The sequence below is a fragment of the Eumetopias jubatus genome, unplaced genomic scaffold (assembly GCF_037043125.1).
Source record: "Eumetopias jubatus isolate StellerSeaLion01/CBP00866 unplaced genomic scaffold, mEumJub1_p1.0 scaffold_10, whole genome shotgun sequence".
NCBI classification, from domain to species: domain Eukaryota; kingdom Metazoa; phylum Chordata; class Mammalia; order Carnivora; family Otariidae; genus Eumetopias; species Eumetopias jubatus.
The window spans coordinates 78779128-78794472 of NW_028274816.1; the positions used below are offsets into that span (position 1 = coordinate 78779128).

Here is a 15345-nt window from a genome sequence, read left to right on the forward strand (position 1 = left end):
GATGTTTAATGGCAACTCGTAGAAACCAAGCCCATGCACAAGTAGAAAGTGCTCATGGAGCCGGCCGGGGGCTCCCGCCGCGCCGTGCAGCCCTCCCCGCGGCGCCTTAAATAGATTCTTCACTATACTCTGTATGTTACAGTATGTACAGGCCCCCTCCCCTCGGGGGACGGGGGGGACGAGGCGGGCCCCTCCGGCCCGGGCGCCGCGGGCCGCCGGCGGGCGACAGGGGAGGCGGGCCGCAGAGGGAGGGGACACACGCCAACATGCGGAGTCGGGGGGGGGTGCGGTCGGCCCTGCGACACGAGGGGCGCGCGGCGGAGGGGGGACCGAGGCGGATACATTCAGAGACGCGTCCAACAAATAAATAAGGCAAGTCAGGAAGGGTCGAGGCGGGTGCAGGCAGAGAGGGGGCCGTGGAGAAGGGGCAGGCAGGGCTCCGGAGGTCACGGCGGAAGATGCAGGGAGGTGGGGTTCGCGGGTCTGGGGGGCCGGGGAGCCGAAAGATCGGGGGCGCGACCCAGGGGGTTGAGGTGGGGCAGGGCGGAGACCTAGGGAGGGGGACAGCTGCCGACAGGGGGCTCCCCTCCCCCGGAGAGCCCTCTCCCTGTTAAGACTGCCAGAAGCGGCCCCCAGGGCGGTGAGGAAGGCGGGGCGCAGGTCAGGTGGCCAGTCCGGGCTGGGGGAGCCCTTCCAGCTCCTGGTTCTGCTTCAGTTCCCTCATCCTGCAGAGAGACGGGGAGTCAGGAGACCAGCGGACGGGGCCGCGGGGAGGCTGGGGCGGGGGGGGGGGTGTGGAGGTGCCCTGGGGGACCCAGCCAGGGAAGGGAGCACCTGTGTCGGCAGCGCCGCAGGAATCTCATGATCTTCCGGGCTGCCTGGTCCTGCTTCTTGGTGAGAAAGGAGCCTCTGGCGGAAGAAGAAAGGATGAGGAGCTGTGGCACACCAGCGCCCTTGCCCTCAGCCCCGGGGCCGGCAGAGGGAGGCAGGGGCCGGGTGCTGGGCTCAGCCCCCCGGGGCCGCCACGGAGAGGCAGGGGCCGGGTGCTGGGCTCGGGGCTTCGGGCCTGGACGTGGAGGGCTGCGGGCGGCCGTACTTGCTGCGGGCGGGCAGGCTGCCCGTCGGCCGGTGGGGAGGCCCGGGCCGGCGGCGGTAGGAGCGGTAGTGCTGCTGGATGAGTACAGCCGCCCGGCGGCTCTGCTGAAACCGCTTCTGTTCATAGTAGCTTCGGAACTTGCTCTGGATCAGGATGGCCGCCTGGGTCATCTTCTTATAGAGTGCAAACTGCAGACATGGGGGGAGGGGACGGGGGCTGAACTGCAGGTACAGAGACCTGGACCCCTGCGGGTCACCCCCAGGTTCAGCTGGTGCACGTCTCTAATCCACACGCTCACGGAAAGGCCGAATCATCACGGACAACCTCCCACCCAGACCTCATGCCTGATACCTTAAGCGCAATCCAGGTCAGCTTGTGGAGAGAGAAGGGCAGTTAGGGCTTCAGCAGCGCTCTGGAGTGGGGGTGCGCGCGCGTGTACGGGTGTGTGTGTGTGTGGGGGGGGTGCGCGTGTACGGGTACCCGTGTGCAGGTGTGTGTGCGGGTACCCATGTGCAGGTGCGCGTGTACGGGTGTGTGTGTGGGTGTGGGTGCGCGTGTACGGGTACCCGTGTGCAGGTGTGTGTGCGGGTACCCATGTGCAGGTGCGCGTGTACGGGTGTGTGTGTGTGTGGGTGCGCGTGTACGGGTACCCGTGTGCAGGTGTGTGTGCGGGTACCCATGTGCAGGTGCGCGTGTACGGGTGTGTGTGTGTGTGTGGGTGCGCGTGTACGGGTACCCGTGTGCAGGTGTGTGTGCGGGTACCCATGTGCAGGTGCGCGTGTACGGGTGTGTGTGTGTGTGTGGGTGTGCGTGTACGGGTACCCGTGTGCAGGTGCGCGTGTACGGGGGTGTGTGTGTGTGTGTATGGGTGCGCGTGTACGGGTACCCGTGTGCAGGTGCGCGTGTGCAGGTGTGCGCGTGTGCGGGTGCGCCGTCCAGAGCCCCGGCTCTCACCTGCTTGTACTTCCGGTAGCAGCGCTGGATCACGGCCGCTGCCACCTCCTGCTGCTCCTTCAGCCTCCGGCCCTGGGGCAGGACAAGGAAGTCAGCCCCCAGGGGCCCACCTGGCCACTCCTGACCTGCCCTTCAGCTGGCCGTGAGCCCACAATCTCCCCAGCCCTCTGACCTTGTACTTTCGGAAGGCTGTCTGGATGACGCGAGCCGCCTCGTACAGTTCCCGCTGCTCGTGATCCGACAGCGTCAGCAGGGCGAAATCACTCTCCATCTTGCCGCTGGCGGAAGCAGACAGAAACTCTGCCCAGGAGGGTGCTGGAGGGACGGCCAGGCGCCCACGCTCAAAGGGCAGTTCGCTGGAGGGGGACAGGGAGAAGGGAGGTCACGGGGCGTGTGAGGGCCCTCCTCTTCTGCTCAGGGACTGCGGTGGGGAGAGCTCCAGTGACAGCCTGGAGAGGGACCTGGGAGCTCCTCAGCCAGTTCATTCTTCCCTCAAAGGCCCTGGGGCCCGAGCCCCGCAGTGGAACGCTGGCTGTGGGAGAGGCTCCTTCCTCGCTCCCATGTGCCATGGACGCGTCTGGATGCTGTCCTGAGCTGGTCACCTGGTAGGGGCGGAGCTGGGGAAATGGTCCACATTCTCCAGGTAGCTGGCCAGCCACGACATGGTCTCGCTGAGCCCAAGGGCCCCTGTCCGCTCCCTCATAGGCGCTCCGGCCTCGGGCAGCCCCGAGAAGTCCTCTCGTTTAATCCGCTCTGGTGTGGCTTCAATGATCTGCTTGGCCAGTGAAATCATGTCCACCTGCATGAAGGAGAAGCTGCCGAGTCCCGAGCCGCCCCGACTGCCAGGTGCTCCCGCCCCGCCACCGCGCAGCCACCGTCCACGACCTGCCCCATCACCCCTCACCACCAGACCCTGAGGCCTCACGGACGGCTGTCTCTGCTCCCCACTCTCCGATTCTTGCATTTACACCCCCTGGGCTCCCCCGTGGGTGCACAGCCCTCTGTGTGGAGACGTGGGAAACGGGACAGGAAGGGCCTGCTCCAGATGGGGACTCAGGAACTGAGCGAATGGAGCACTTGCCCTTCAGGAGGCTGGGCCCACAACCCCAGCACCCCCGAGCCCCCCTCCACGCCCCGCTGTGCACTTCGTGCCGGCCACATGCAGCGCGGTACTCTGTGTCTGGGCTTCAGTGCTGCGCAGTGAGGCCGGTGGCCTCTCTGAGGCAGGCAGGTCCCGGGTTTGGGCAGAGCAGTGCAGCGCTGCGCTCCCAGACTCCTTGCTGTTAACCCCATGGCGGCCTCCCCGCTCCTCACTCCATCGTGCCACCCCGCTTCCCAGAGAACCCTGTGTCCTCATGGATCAGCGGGGAACCCCTACAACCCAGCTCCAGCTGAGGCCACTCCCCAGGATGTTCAACCTCTGATGCCTCATGATTTCTGAGTCACAGTCTCTGGTGGGAGCTAAGCAAAGGGTTCCCATGCCTGTCCCCAAAACAAGCGTAACCGGCCCCTTCCTCCCAAACTGAAGCCAGACCCTGCTTCTGCTGGTGGGATGCTCAGCGTCTACGCCACGCCCCCACCCCGCCCCTCACAGCTCCGTGGCCGCTGTGTACCGGGATCACATCCACAGCCGGCGGGCCGTCCACGTCCTCTGGGGCAGCCCCACCGTCCGGGGCTGGTGGGAGAGGAGGCGGTGAGGGGCTGGGCCCCTGGGGGTTGGTGGCTTCACAGTCCATGAGGAACAGGGGAGCCTCGGGGGCACCCGAAGAGACCTGGCCGGGGACAATGTCCTGCATGGCAATCTCGGAGGCCAGCCGAGGCTCGGGCGCAGGACTGCCGTCTGGGGCACTGGAGTAGGCCGATGTGACAGAGAAGGCGCCGTCCGACAGCTCCGAGGGCGAGGAGACGCTGCTCAGCCCTGTGAGGGGAGGGGAGCCAGGGTAGCGGGAGCCCTGGCCGCCCCCCTCCCACCCACGGCCTCCTCAGAAAGACTGGGAACGGCCCTCACCAGTGTCGGGGCTGGAAGAGGGGGGCGACAGGGCGAGCGGGGGCTCGGCTGAAGCTTCCTGTCTCTGCAGCTCCTGCAGGCAGCGGGCGAGGCGCACGTGACCCCGGGAGTGCGCCACGGACAGGGGCAGCCGGCCCAGAGAGTCGGGGATGCTCAGCGCCTGCCTGTTCCAGCGGAAGAGGAGCACCGCAGCTTCCAGGTGGCCCAGGGCGCAGGCCCACATCTGCGGGGCGGGGAGGGGGTGAGGCCTGGGGCCGCCCTCGCTTCCCCCCCCACCAAGACCCCCCAGGCAGCACGCCTGGCCCCCAGCCACCCTGCATGTGCTCACCAGAGGGGTGCAAGAGAAGTGGTCCACGTTGAGCGGGTCAGCCTCTTGCTCTAAGTCCAAGCTCCCAGTCCCCACACTCCTGGAGGATTTGGGGCAGGGACACCAGAGTCCGGTCAGGGTAAGGGCAGGTGCCGCAGTAGCATCAGAACCGAAGGGGCTGGGGAGCAATTAGTCTAGAAGCACTAAGGTCAGGGGGACGAGGCCCTCAAAGAGACGCAGAGCCTGAGGAGCTCCGAAAATCAGCATCACAAGTCGGGGGTGTTAAAATTCCCCGAGTGAGAGCCCTCTCCCAGCCCCTCTTCCCACAGTGAGCACAGCTCCCTCCTCAGCCCCCTGGCACTGGTACCCCCTCCCCGCGGCCCTGCTCACCGCCACTGGCTCAGGGTCTCGATGAGGCGCGCGTAGCCCTGGGCAGCGGCCAGGTGCAGGAGGCTCATGCCCCGGAAGGGGCTTCCGTGCGCCAGACGTTCAGGACCCCTCCAGGTGGAGCGTGGGATCATGCTCTCTACCAAGACCACCACCCGTGCCTCAAAGCCGGGCCCCTGGCCTTCATCCTGTGGAACAGACCCCCTTATGCAGGGACCTGAGAGTCTGGCCCCCTGGCTTGGGACGGCCCTGGCCACCCCCGCCTGTCCTCTCCCCACACCTCCCCTTCAGGTTCCTACCACCCAGACCTCTGTGGGCCGTCAGCTCTCCCGGCCTGGGCTCCGGGACGTCCCCCACTCCCACAACCGGCTTCCTCCAGCCACTCCGGCAGCCAGACCTCACACAGCCTTGCCCGTGTGCGCCTGCACACCAGCTCTGGTCAGCGCCATGCCCACAGATGGCCCGGCATCCTCTCCCCGTCCCCATCCTCAGAGCCCTGGGCCCATGAGTGCCAGCCCCCAGGCTCCCCATCCCCTCCCCCACCCCCGCCTTCACCCCCACCCGCTTCAGATCAGAAATAGTCTGAAGCCTGTCATGCCAAGAGGGTGCCCAGAATAGCCACTCCTGCCACGGGGTGACGTCAGGGAGGAGGAGGCTAGGCACACGAGGGACGAGAGTCCCACCGCACAGCCGTTTTCTCTAGGCGGACCCTCCTTGGCTCCCCACCCAGACCTCCCCCCTCACGGAGCTACCTGGATCGGAGGTGCGTCAGGACCGCGGCAGGTAGCCTGCCCGGCTGCTGCCATGTCCGCCATCCGCTTCTCCATCTGCTCTAGCCGCTCCAGAATGGACATTCGGAACTGGTTGTCTGAGGGGGAAGAGGTACGGGAGGCTGAGCGGCGGGCGGGGTCTGGGAGGTGCCCCCAACACCACAACTGGCCCTGTGCCACGACCTGGGAGGGGAGGCCCCCCCTTGACCCCTCACCCTACATGCAGCCCACCCAGGACGCAGTCCTTAAACTAGAGCTTTTAACACATCCCGCTGACCTGGGACCAGAACCTGGAACCAAAACCCTGTCCTTCAGGACACAGACGTGGTAGGGATTCCAGCGTGCGGCCCTGTGCTGCCCCAGATTGCTCACGCTCACACCCGCTCACACGCTCACGCCCTGGCCCTCTAGGTGAGCCCTCCGTCGGCTCTCCTTGCCCCAGACACTACCTCTGTCCCCCATGCTGGGCCTGAAGGACTCCAGGGCCCCTCCTCTCTGTTATCCACTGCCCATGAGAGCTCGGGGGCTGTGATTCAAGAAGCACCACCCCCTCCACCCGGCCCCCCGCAGCTGTCCACAAGGAGGATGGCGGGGCTGGAAGGTGACAGAGATGGATCACCATGTCCATTCCTCCTCTTCTCCCCCCGCCCCGTGCCCAAGAACGCACAGGCACGCGTGCACACGCCAGGCTCCGTCTGGGCCCTCCTGAGATCACACGAGGACAAGGAGGGGAGGCAGGAGGGGATTGGAGCCACCGGAAAACAGGCATGAAGCAGGGCAGAGGTCGTGGATGTCCCGCCTGAGATGCCAGGGCGGAAAGGGCTCAGGGCCTAGAGGGGACGGTGGGGGGGGAGGGCGGACCCCGAGCAGAAGGGTCGACAAGGTGAAGGAGAGGAGGGGCAGGGCCGCGGGGAGATGAGCCAAGCAAGCAGCACAGAAGGGAAGGAGGCACAGTGCAACCAGGAAGCAGGGGGAGGGAGGAGCCCCCGCCTCCAGATAGCAGGGCTTTGGGAGGGGGCCCCCCAGGGGTGACACAGCAGGGGCATGATGGAGGGAGGGAGGGATGGAGGTGAGCTCAGCAGGGGCAGCAGCGCAACGGAGAGAAACCCAGAGGAGGAGACCCCGAGCTGGACGCGGGGGGCCGTGGGGACACCGCACTGGGAGGCACGGGAAGGAGAACCAGGGAAGGAACACACACAGTTCTCAATTTAAGTACACATACGTGTGCACGCGCGTCTGTCTGTATAGGAAAATGTACTAAAGTGTATTAAAGATGAATGTCACCGGGGAGTGATATGGTCAATTTTCTACTTTATGCTTCTCTGTTATTCCCAAATTTCTCACAGCAAATGCCTGTCCTCAAAAGTAGAGGGAAAAACAGCAAGAAAATTGCAATACGCACATCAGTACACACGTGTGCTTGTGCGCACCCACGCACACCCATGTACACCGCACGTACACTGCTCCTGGCCCCGCCTGCCTACGGCCCATCTGTGGGACAGAGGACAGGCCAAGGGCTGGGACAGAGATGGCTCCAAGGTCTCCGGGGGCGAGAACAGGAGGGACAGTCGCTGCCGCCTTTAGAACTGACCCATGACGCAGGAGCTGGGGAAAGGGTGGTAGATTGGGGGCGGGGCGGCGGCCGCCTGAGTCCTGGGGGGGTCTAGGAGCGCATCCCATTCCAGTGTTGGGCCCAACACGGGGTACTCACCGTCCAGTGACAACCAGTCGAGCTGAGTACTAGGCAGTGACAGGAACCGGCGGGCTCGATACTCAAAGAGCACAGAGGCGGAGAGGGGCCCCTCCCGCCCCGCCACCTGCAAAGACACCAGCCCCACCTCATGGGCTGGGGGGCGCAGGGTCAGCAACACGGGCTCTCTCCCTGGCTCCTCCTCCGGCCCCGCGTGAGAGCCACACACGACATTTCAAAGCTGGCGGGATGCCGATCATTCAAGGACCTAATACCTCCTGGGGGCTGGGCCTGAGACACCCGGGATTGTGACCCTGCGGTGAAGTTGGCACCAGGCCTGGGAGCTGAAGGTCCACAGATACCTCTGCTTAGGAAGCAGCCTGATCCCCCAAGGTCTGGGCACAGAAGTCATGAGCCTGTCACCAAGGTCGGGGAAGAAGAAGCAGCTGCTCACCACAGGGTCCAGTGAGAGCTGTGTCCCGGGCTCGCCGTGTCTCTGGCCTTGAGAACGAGACCACCAGGCCCCAGTCCCCAGACTACAGGCTGAGACAATTCCCAGCACCCAGCTTCCCTGGTCTCCCCTTGCCGTTCACGCATCCCCGGACCAGGCTGTCGCGATGGGGCATGCTCACAGCAGACCTGTCACCCCGTCACTCTGGTGGTCCCCGTGGTCCCAGAGCAGCGCTGACTGCTGGGTGCAGGTAAGGAGCACGGTCGGAGGCAGAGGGGAGCCTCCGCACTGAGCTCTAGGCCATGCTGTCCAATAGAGCTTTCTCAATGACGGACACGTCCTGGATCAGCACCGTCCAGCACCGTGGCTACTGAACCCTCAACGTGTGCTTGCTGTGAGGGAGGTGCCAAATCTTCCGTTTTAGTTCATTCTAATGAATTTCCACGGGCCCACATGGCTAACGGCTACCTTACCAGACGGCCCAGGTCTAGGAGGCAGTGTCCTTTAGTCCAAGACTGGTCGAGAGAGACCAACATGTCTCCCTTCTCATGCTCCTGAGAGCTCCCCGGACTGGAACCAGAGACTGACTCCAACCAAGCCAGAGGGCCCGGATGGACAGCTGAGGCCCGCTAGGTCAAATGCCTGACCTCCCAGGAAGGGGGTGCCACAGACCCGGAAGGCCGCCACTCAGCTAAGGACTAGATTGCTTACGCCAGAGCCTAGACCTTCTGACACATACACCCAGACTCACGTGCCTGTTGGGGGGACACGGGGCTCCCCAGCCCGCGAGCTGCCCCTCCCCCGAGCGCTCCCCACCCCCGTACCAGGACAGTAGCAGCGCAAGACCCCAGGCTGGACAAGCGAAGCTGGCACGGCGATGTGATCGAAGACACAGGAGTAATGCTCGGCGGCCTCTGTCCAGGGACCTGTGATGAGCACCTTGACCCCACCCTGCAGAGACAAAGCCCAGAGTCATGCCACTGGAACTCGGCTGGGTGTTCGTTCACTCATTCGCTCATCGTGAATTCAGACCCTGAGGGAGCCTGTGCGGTATGGCAGGCCCTGCGCTAGGTGCTGGGGTACAGGGATGGGGCAGGACCCAGCGAGCCTGGCCCTCCTCCCAGCACTCCTGCCGGGACAGGGAACTCCCTGCTTCCCCACGGCCACCAACTCGTTGGCAGACAGCGGTTATGGGCCGAAGCCCTCGCCCTGGGCTCCCACCAAGGTCCCTCCTCTTGTTCTCTGGGGCAGCAGACAGCAGAACTTTACTGCAGGGGACAGACCCTCGGTCTCCCCAAGTCCGCGTCGAGGGCACCCGGGGACTCACAGGACCCGGCAGGCAGGAGGTTGGGGAGGGAGGGAGAGAGGCTATCTGCAGAGACGAGGGGAGCAGCTTGGCTCTGCTCTGCTCTGCTCTGCGTCGAGCGAGGGGCGGGATGGGAGCGAAGCCTCCACACAGACAGGGGAGAGCAGGGGGCAGCGCTGGCTGAGCGAGACGGAGGGGGCGCTGGGGCTTGAGGCTCACCTCCGGGTAGGACCACTCTGGGGAGAAGTCCGTGATGGTGCTAAGAGCAGGAGGGAGCTGGGTGGCTGGGGCAGGGACGCCTGGAGCCTCATCGCTGATGAGCTCTCCCATGAGGTCTGGGAATGACGCAAGACTGAAGGGCTCCAGTTCGCTGGCCCCAGCAGCTCCTCCAAACAAGGCCTCCCCTCTGCCTCCCCTGCCTGCCGGCTCCAGGGGGGCAGGTGAGGGTGGGGGTGAAGGAGGGGGTGAAGGTGCGGGAGGGGTGGCCCCCTGGGCCTTGAGCTCCTCCCCACGGCCATCGTCTTGGATGAAGAAGCGGTTTCCTCTTCTCCCACCTGCTCCTGGCGGAGGAGGGGGACCCCGAGCAGCCTGGGGCTCTAGGGCAGCGGCGGGCTCCAGGGCAGGGCAGGGGGTGTGGGCGGCCTCTGCCTCGGGGAAGTCTGGGCTTACCCCCTGGCCCCCCCCGTACGTCTGGCCCCTCTGGGGGCTGTTGAGAAAACGATCCGGGTCAAAGGCAGGGCTGGGAGGAGCTGGTGGGGCAGAGGCCTCGGAGCCTACGACCACAGCCAAGCTCACGGGAGGCCTCGGATCAGCCTGGGCAGCCAAGTGCCTGGCGGGCGTCAAGCCCCCGGCCCGCGGCTCCAGTCCCGTCAGGAGGAGGATTGCAGTGCCTCCTCTGCGCGAGCCCCCTCGGGGGGTGGGAGGGCTGGGTCTGACCTCTAGGGGTTCGGCAAAGCCGGAGGAAGAGGAGGACGAGGAGGAGGAAGAAGAAGGGGAAGTGTGTGCCTTGGGGAGCTCCGGGGGAAGCGGGGCTATCAGCGGAGGGGGCTCCGGGGGCGGCGGGACAGAGGTCAGTGTTAAAGCGCGGGGCTCCACTTTGGGAGAGATGATGCGGTGTTTCGTGCTGCTGCACTTGTGGGTGAGGCTCCCGGAACCTGCGGTGGGGAGGGGCGGGAGGGTGGCGGTTCTCCACCGTCCCCTCGCTGCCGCGTCCCCAGCTTCCCTCGCCCGGCCCCGGGCGACAGCCGTACTATCGGCTGCGGCCACTGGGAGGCAGGCGTGCACCCCCAAATGAAACAGGACTGCAGGGGCTCTGCGGGGACAGCAGCTGAGACGAGCAGGTAGAGGCATACAGTAGGGACGTAGGAACACAACCGACGGGGCGCCAACTAGCAGTAAAGCTGGGGCTGGGTGTAAACGGCCACGCTGGAGTGGCCCAGAGCCACTAAGGGCAACAGACAGACCGAGAGCCTGGGCTGGGCCAGCGTGCCCCGGGGGGAAGGCCTCTTCATCCAGCTCTCTTTCTGGGATATGCAAAAGACATGCAAATCAGCATGCAAATGCCAGCAGGACAGAGAGGCCCGAGGAAGCGCGGGGTGCTGGCCGGGAGACAGCTCCAGGGTCAGGGGTCACGCACCGAGGCCCCCACTGCAGAGGCAGGCGTGGGTTCGCGGCGTGGGCTTGGCCGGGTGGCTGTCCAGGATCTGTTGCACCAACTGCTCCACAGAGAACTCCTCTGTCCCGCCCCCACAGCTCCACTTGATGCCATGAACTGGAAGAATGTTGGGGTGGCGGGTGCTGGGGGAATCTCACAGGACAGGCCCCGAGACTCCCGGCCAGCAGCCTCAAAGCTCGCAAACCTCCTTCGGCCCCTTCTCCGCAATGGCGAGAGCTCAGAACATGCCAGAATCCTCGCGCCCCCTCAGGAAAGCACCCCCTGGCTCGCAGGGAGCTGCTCACCCCACGCGGGGGGTACAGACCTCCCCCCGCCCCCCCCCCGGGAGGCGCCTGTCTCCTCGCCCCCTGGGAGCGCCTTACACATGGGCTTCAGCTGCCCCAGCAGCTCCTCCCGGGACCACTTGAGCCACTCGCGACGGTCGCTGCTGACGGAACAAAAGATGGGGCTGCAGCCCTTCCCACAATCCTCCAGGGCTGGGACGTTCAGGTAGTGCACAAGCACGATGTCAGGGTTCTGAGAGCACAGGGGCACACACAGAGCGCCGTGGGGAGCCCGCTCTCTTCCCAGGCCTGGCGCCCTCCATCCCTCACCTCTCCCCTCTTCCCAGGCTCCTCCTCCAACTCGGGACCCAGTGGGTCATCTCAGACCCCAGCTCCCTCAAAGAGCCAGGAAGCCCCCGGCCCCTTACCTGCAGCAGCCAGTAACAGCGCCGATGGAATGTGGGGACGATGGAGGAGTGAACGTAGCAGCCGTACAGACACTGCCAGGAGACAGGCTGGGGTGGGGGGGGGCTAGTCTGCTCCCCAACTCTTCCTCTGTTCGGTCCCTTTGCAGGAATCCCAACCTTTCCACCAGTTCGCCAGCCCTCGCCCACCCCCGCCTACTCCCCATCCCGGGACCCCGCGCCACAGGGACACCGGGGGGGCCTTACAAGGCGCAGCAGACGGGACATACAGGAGGGACTGTCTAGAGATGAGAGGGCAGGGCGAGGGCATCTGAGATGAGGAGCAGTGATTCGAGGGAGGGAAACCGTGCTCAGAGGTTCAGGACTTGGACCCCTGAGGGGAACAGGCCTGAGCGGCCTCGGGGGGAGCCTGAGTCCTAGAGAGCTGGGTCACGGAGGGACGTGGGAGGCGGGCCGTGGGCTGAGCCACAGCAGTGAGAAGGGGAGTGGCCGGGAGGGTGGGAGGAGGCGGGCCGGAGCCCCACTGAGGACGCAGGAGGGCGGCCAGGGCTGACGGCTGGACACCTGCCTCACCTCCATGCCCTGGACCTTCAGCTTCATGTGGTCCTCTCGAGTGGTCTTCCCATCCTTCCGCTTCTTCCACAGGTACCCATCCTTCCGGTACTTCACCTTCTTGCGGTTGTAGAGGATGATGGAGCCGTTCTGAGGCCTGACGAGGGGAGGGCTGGCCTTGAGTTCTACGGCGGGAATCCAGGAGCCCAGCCGCTGCCCGCCTTCACGAACCCGCTCACCTTGTCTTTGGAGCACAGGACAGCCACTCGTCATGTTTCTCAAAGGTGATCAAGTAGGATGCGATCTCCTGTAGGACAAGGGGCACTCAGCTGGGGGTCCCCGGGTAGACTCTGGGGCTGGCCTCCTGCTCTGCTGAGCTCCGGCGGCTACTGGAGGCTCCCAGCAAGGACCGCTGCCCTCCTGGGTCCCAGGCTCCATCTCAGACCCAGGTCTGATCTCCCCTTCCCTCCTCCTCAGCCAGGGCCAAGTCGAAACTCTCCACCCTCCGTGCTTCGTGCCGCCTCTGACTTCACTTTCCAAATCCCATTTGTGCCACTTCCTGACTCAGAAAACCTCAATGGCTTGACACTGCCAGGAATTCCGAATTCCTCAGCCTGACTCCGAGTTTCTCTCAGACCAGGGATAAAACCGCTCCTGCCATTTACCTATATTCCTACCATCCCTGCCAGACCAGCCATGGATTCTCCACCGAACGTGCCCCGAGCCATGAGCTCCTGAGTGTTGGTGTCCCCCCCAGGCCTGAACGCCGTGCACTCACTTCTCTGAGCCTGGACACCCTAAGTCATCCCACAGACCACATCCCTTCCCAGATCTCCACCAAGCCCCGCTCCCTGCCCTGGCCCTTCCTGCATTTACAGCAATCACACACGCATGTGTCCTCTTGCTGACAATGCTCATCTAACGAAATAATCAAGCGCTGGGGACACACGTAGCACTGTGTGTGCACGTGGGGAGCGGGGAGGACACAGAAGGTGTGTAACGTGAGGACCGTGCCTCCAGAAGGAGCCAGCGTCTCCCGGTGGTTCAAAGCAGAGGCTCCAGACTTAAATCAACTACATGAGGTAGACCCGTTTCCTTCTCTATGGCACGGGGAGAACAACAGTGTCCGCTCCGCAGGGCCATAAAAGGACTAAGGGAGGTAACTGAGGTCAGGCGCTGAGCACAGCACTCGGTTTGTAAGAAATATTCTGCTGCTGCTTGCTGTTATTTTTCCCCAGGGTGGATGTGCCCAGGGGTGAGCGCCTATAAGATGCAGGTCTCTACACCTCCTCTGTGGCCCCCAAAGAGCTTAGAGCAGTGCTCTGCACTTAGGAAGACCCCCCCCATCCGCCATCCTCCGACCCACCTTGCCAGGCCCTACCCCCCAGGGCTCCCTGGAAAACCTCATTTGTATTCCACCGAAGCCGCTCTGGTGGCAGCAGCGGACAGCGAGGAAGACACTCCAGCAGCTTCTTGGGGAGAAAGATTTTCAGGTGGTGGTTGTTCTCTAGAGGGAATCAGAAGGGAGGGTTCAGTGTGCTGCCTCGGACATGTCTGACAGCCCAGGACAAAGGGGCTGAATCCAAAGCACTGGGTGGGGGGGGGGTGCTGAACCATGACAAGGGGAGCAGGGACGCAAGAACTCAAGGGTCACCACAGCCGGGAGAAAGAAGGGCTGGCAACCTGGGCTGTGAACTCACCGGCAACCTCGGTGGTGTCCTTGGTATTCATGGTGAGGGCTCCAGGGGGCAAGGTCACCCCCGGCCTGAGGGGCCGGGGGGAGGGGGAGTCTGTGCTGGGAAGGGAGAGAACAAGGTCATGGCAGAAGCCCCCCCACATTGACCCAGGATGAGGAGGAGGAGCTGGGAGAGGGGTGTGGAACTCTGTCCTGGTAGCCGGGAAAGATGAGGAGGCAGGGGGAAGGGGCCAGACTGAGATTTGAGTAGAGCTGGGCATGGAGGAGAGGGAGAATCCAGACCCGGTGCCAGGAACCAGCAGGGTGGGGAGACACCACCGACAGAGTCATCGGGAAGAGACGAGTGGGCGGGGGAGGGGGAGGCTGGCAGGGCTGGCGTTTCCCAGGCCCTACAGCAGGGGCTCTCTGTGGAAGCTGGGGCTACGGTGGGGTCAGGGCCTGGGGGCTGGCACTTCGGGGACCTGGTCCTTGGAGGGCGGTTCGGCAAATGGGAGCCTAGATGCCGGGGGGAGGGCTGGAGACCTAAGTCCGCTGGAGCGCTGGGCCTTACAAGACACACCCTGGGTTCCTTCTCGATTTGATATTTGCAAGGCGAAGGGCGTATCTGACGACGGACGGTAACCTCCTCTCTCCCCTCCAGGTCGGACCTGGGCCAGGTACCCAGGCCTCGGCTTCCCGCCCCCAGGACGACCCATCCTCCACTCTGAGGCTCCCGGCCCTCCCCACCCCTCCTCCACCAGCGCTCTCCCCAAATGCCTCCGCTTCCCGGGGCCTCCAGGCCCACCGTACCCCATCTACCGCTCTGGCTCCAGCCTGAGCCCCCACCCTCCCGAGGGAACAGATGGAAGCTGGAGGATGCTCTCAGCGCGGGCTCCGGGCGGCGGGCTCCGCCAGGTGTCCGGGGTGGAGAGGGGAGGAGGCCCGGCCGCGCTAGCTGTGTGCAGGGCAGCCGGTCGGGGTAAGGACTCCGCCCCAGGGCGCAGGTGCGCAGTCCCGGCCCGGCCGCCTGCCAGGGTGCCGAGCGGCCCCGGGCGGGGGTCCCCGGAGAAGCCCCGACGTGGGAGGGTCCGCCGCCCGCCCGCACGCTGGGGCGCTCCGGAGACGACGCGGGGCAGAGCCCGCGGGCGCACGGCGGCGAGGGCCGGGCCGGGGGCCGGGGCGCGGGGTCCCCCGGCGGTGCCGGCGCCGCAGGTCCGCCGCGGGGCCCGGCGCGTTGCGGCGCCCCCTGGCGCGGGGGAGGAGGACGGGAGCCGGCTTGGGGGCGAGCCGGGAGGAGGGGCGGGGGTCCCCGCGCAGCGCGCCCGCGGCCCGGCCCCGTAGCGGCGCCCCCTGGCGCGGGGGCGGAGAGGCGGGCGAGAGGCCCCGGCTCTTACCTCCCGGGGTCCCGCGGGTGACGGCGGCAGCGGCCATTCTACCCCACACCGACCCCCCCCCGGCGCCCGCTGACAGCGGCGTCCGACGTCACTGCGCACGGGGCGGGGCCTCCCCGTTAAGGGGATGGGGGGCGGCCGGGCAGCCCGGGGCGGCGGCCGCGGGGCGGGCCGGGGGCAGGCCTCCGGGGTCCGGCGGGACCCAGCCCGGCTTCACCGTAGCTGGTCCTGCAGGAGGGGACGGCGGCCTCCCTCCCCACGAGCCTCCCCATCACTGCTCCCCGGGCAGAAAGGCACTCTGGGCTCGACTTGCTTGCTTTTTAATGTCAGAACGGAGGCCGGGGATCGGGCCTGGCGGGGCGGGGGGGCCGGTGGGCAGCCGGCCCCGGGGAGCC

At 65.6% G+C, this 15345-nt stretch overlaps 1 protein-coding gene and 1 long non-coding RNA gene across 4 annotated transcripts; one reads left to right on the top strand and one right to left on the bottom strand.

Moving 5' to 3' along the window:
* Positions 1 to 566: 566 nt before the first annotated feature.
* On the bottom strand, positions 567 to 15040 carry CAMTA2 (calmodulin binding transcription activator 2). Of its 3 annotated transcripts, none has more exons than XM_088028047.1 (22): positions 14954 to 15040; positions 13585 to 13679; positions 13288 to 13391; positions 12124 to 12191; positions 11906 to 12041; positions 11336 to 11422; positions 11007 to 11160; positions 10606 to 10740; positions 9189 to 10123; positions 8488 to 8614; positions 7234 to 7368; positions 5505 to 5620; positions 4756 to 4940; positions 4387 to 4465; positions 4059 to 4281; positions 3664 to 3968; positions 2653 to 2849; positions 2223 to 2406; positions 2051 to 2122; positions 1097 to 1284; positions 835 to 909; positions 567 to 725 (listed from the first exon to the last, which is right to left on the bottom strand). In XM_088028047.1, the coding sequence occupies exons 2-22, from the start codon at positions 13613 to 13615 to the stop codon at positions 662 to 664; spliced, it is 3600 nt and encodes a 1199-aa protein (XP_087884173.1). In that variant the 5' UTR covers positions 13616 to 13679; positions 14954 to 15040; the 3' UTR covers positions 567 to 661. The 3 variants fall into 3 exon arrangements, with proteins under 3 accessions (XP_087884173.1, XP_087884172.1, XP_027980760.2); XM_088028046.1 differs by lacking the exon at positions 14954 to 15040 and adding an exon at positions 14370 to 14569; XM_028124959.2 differs by lacking the exon at positions 14954 to 15040 and adding an exon at positions 14370 to 14568 and having other exon boundaries at positions 11336 to 11407.
* LOC148163342 (uncharacterized) lies at positions 807 to 6817 on the top strand. Its single transcript, XR_015769261.1, has 3 exons — positions 807 to 2896; positions 4129 to 5190; positions 5456 to 6817. It is a non-coding gene; the product is annotated as an uncharacterized LOC148163342 (long non-coding RNA).
* Positions 15041 to 15345: the final 305 nt, after the last annotated feature.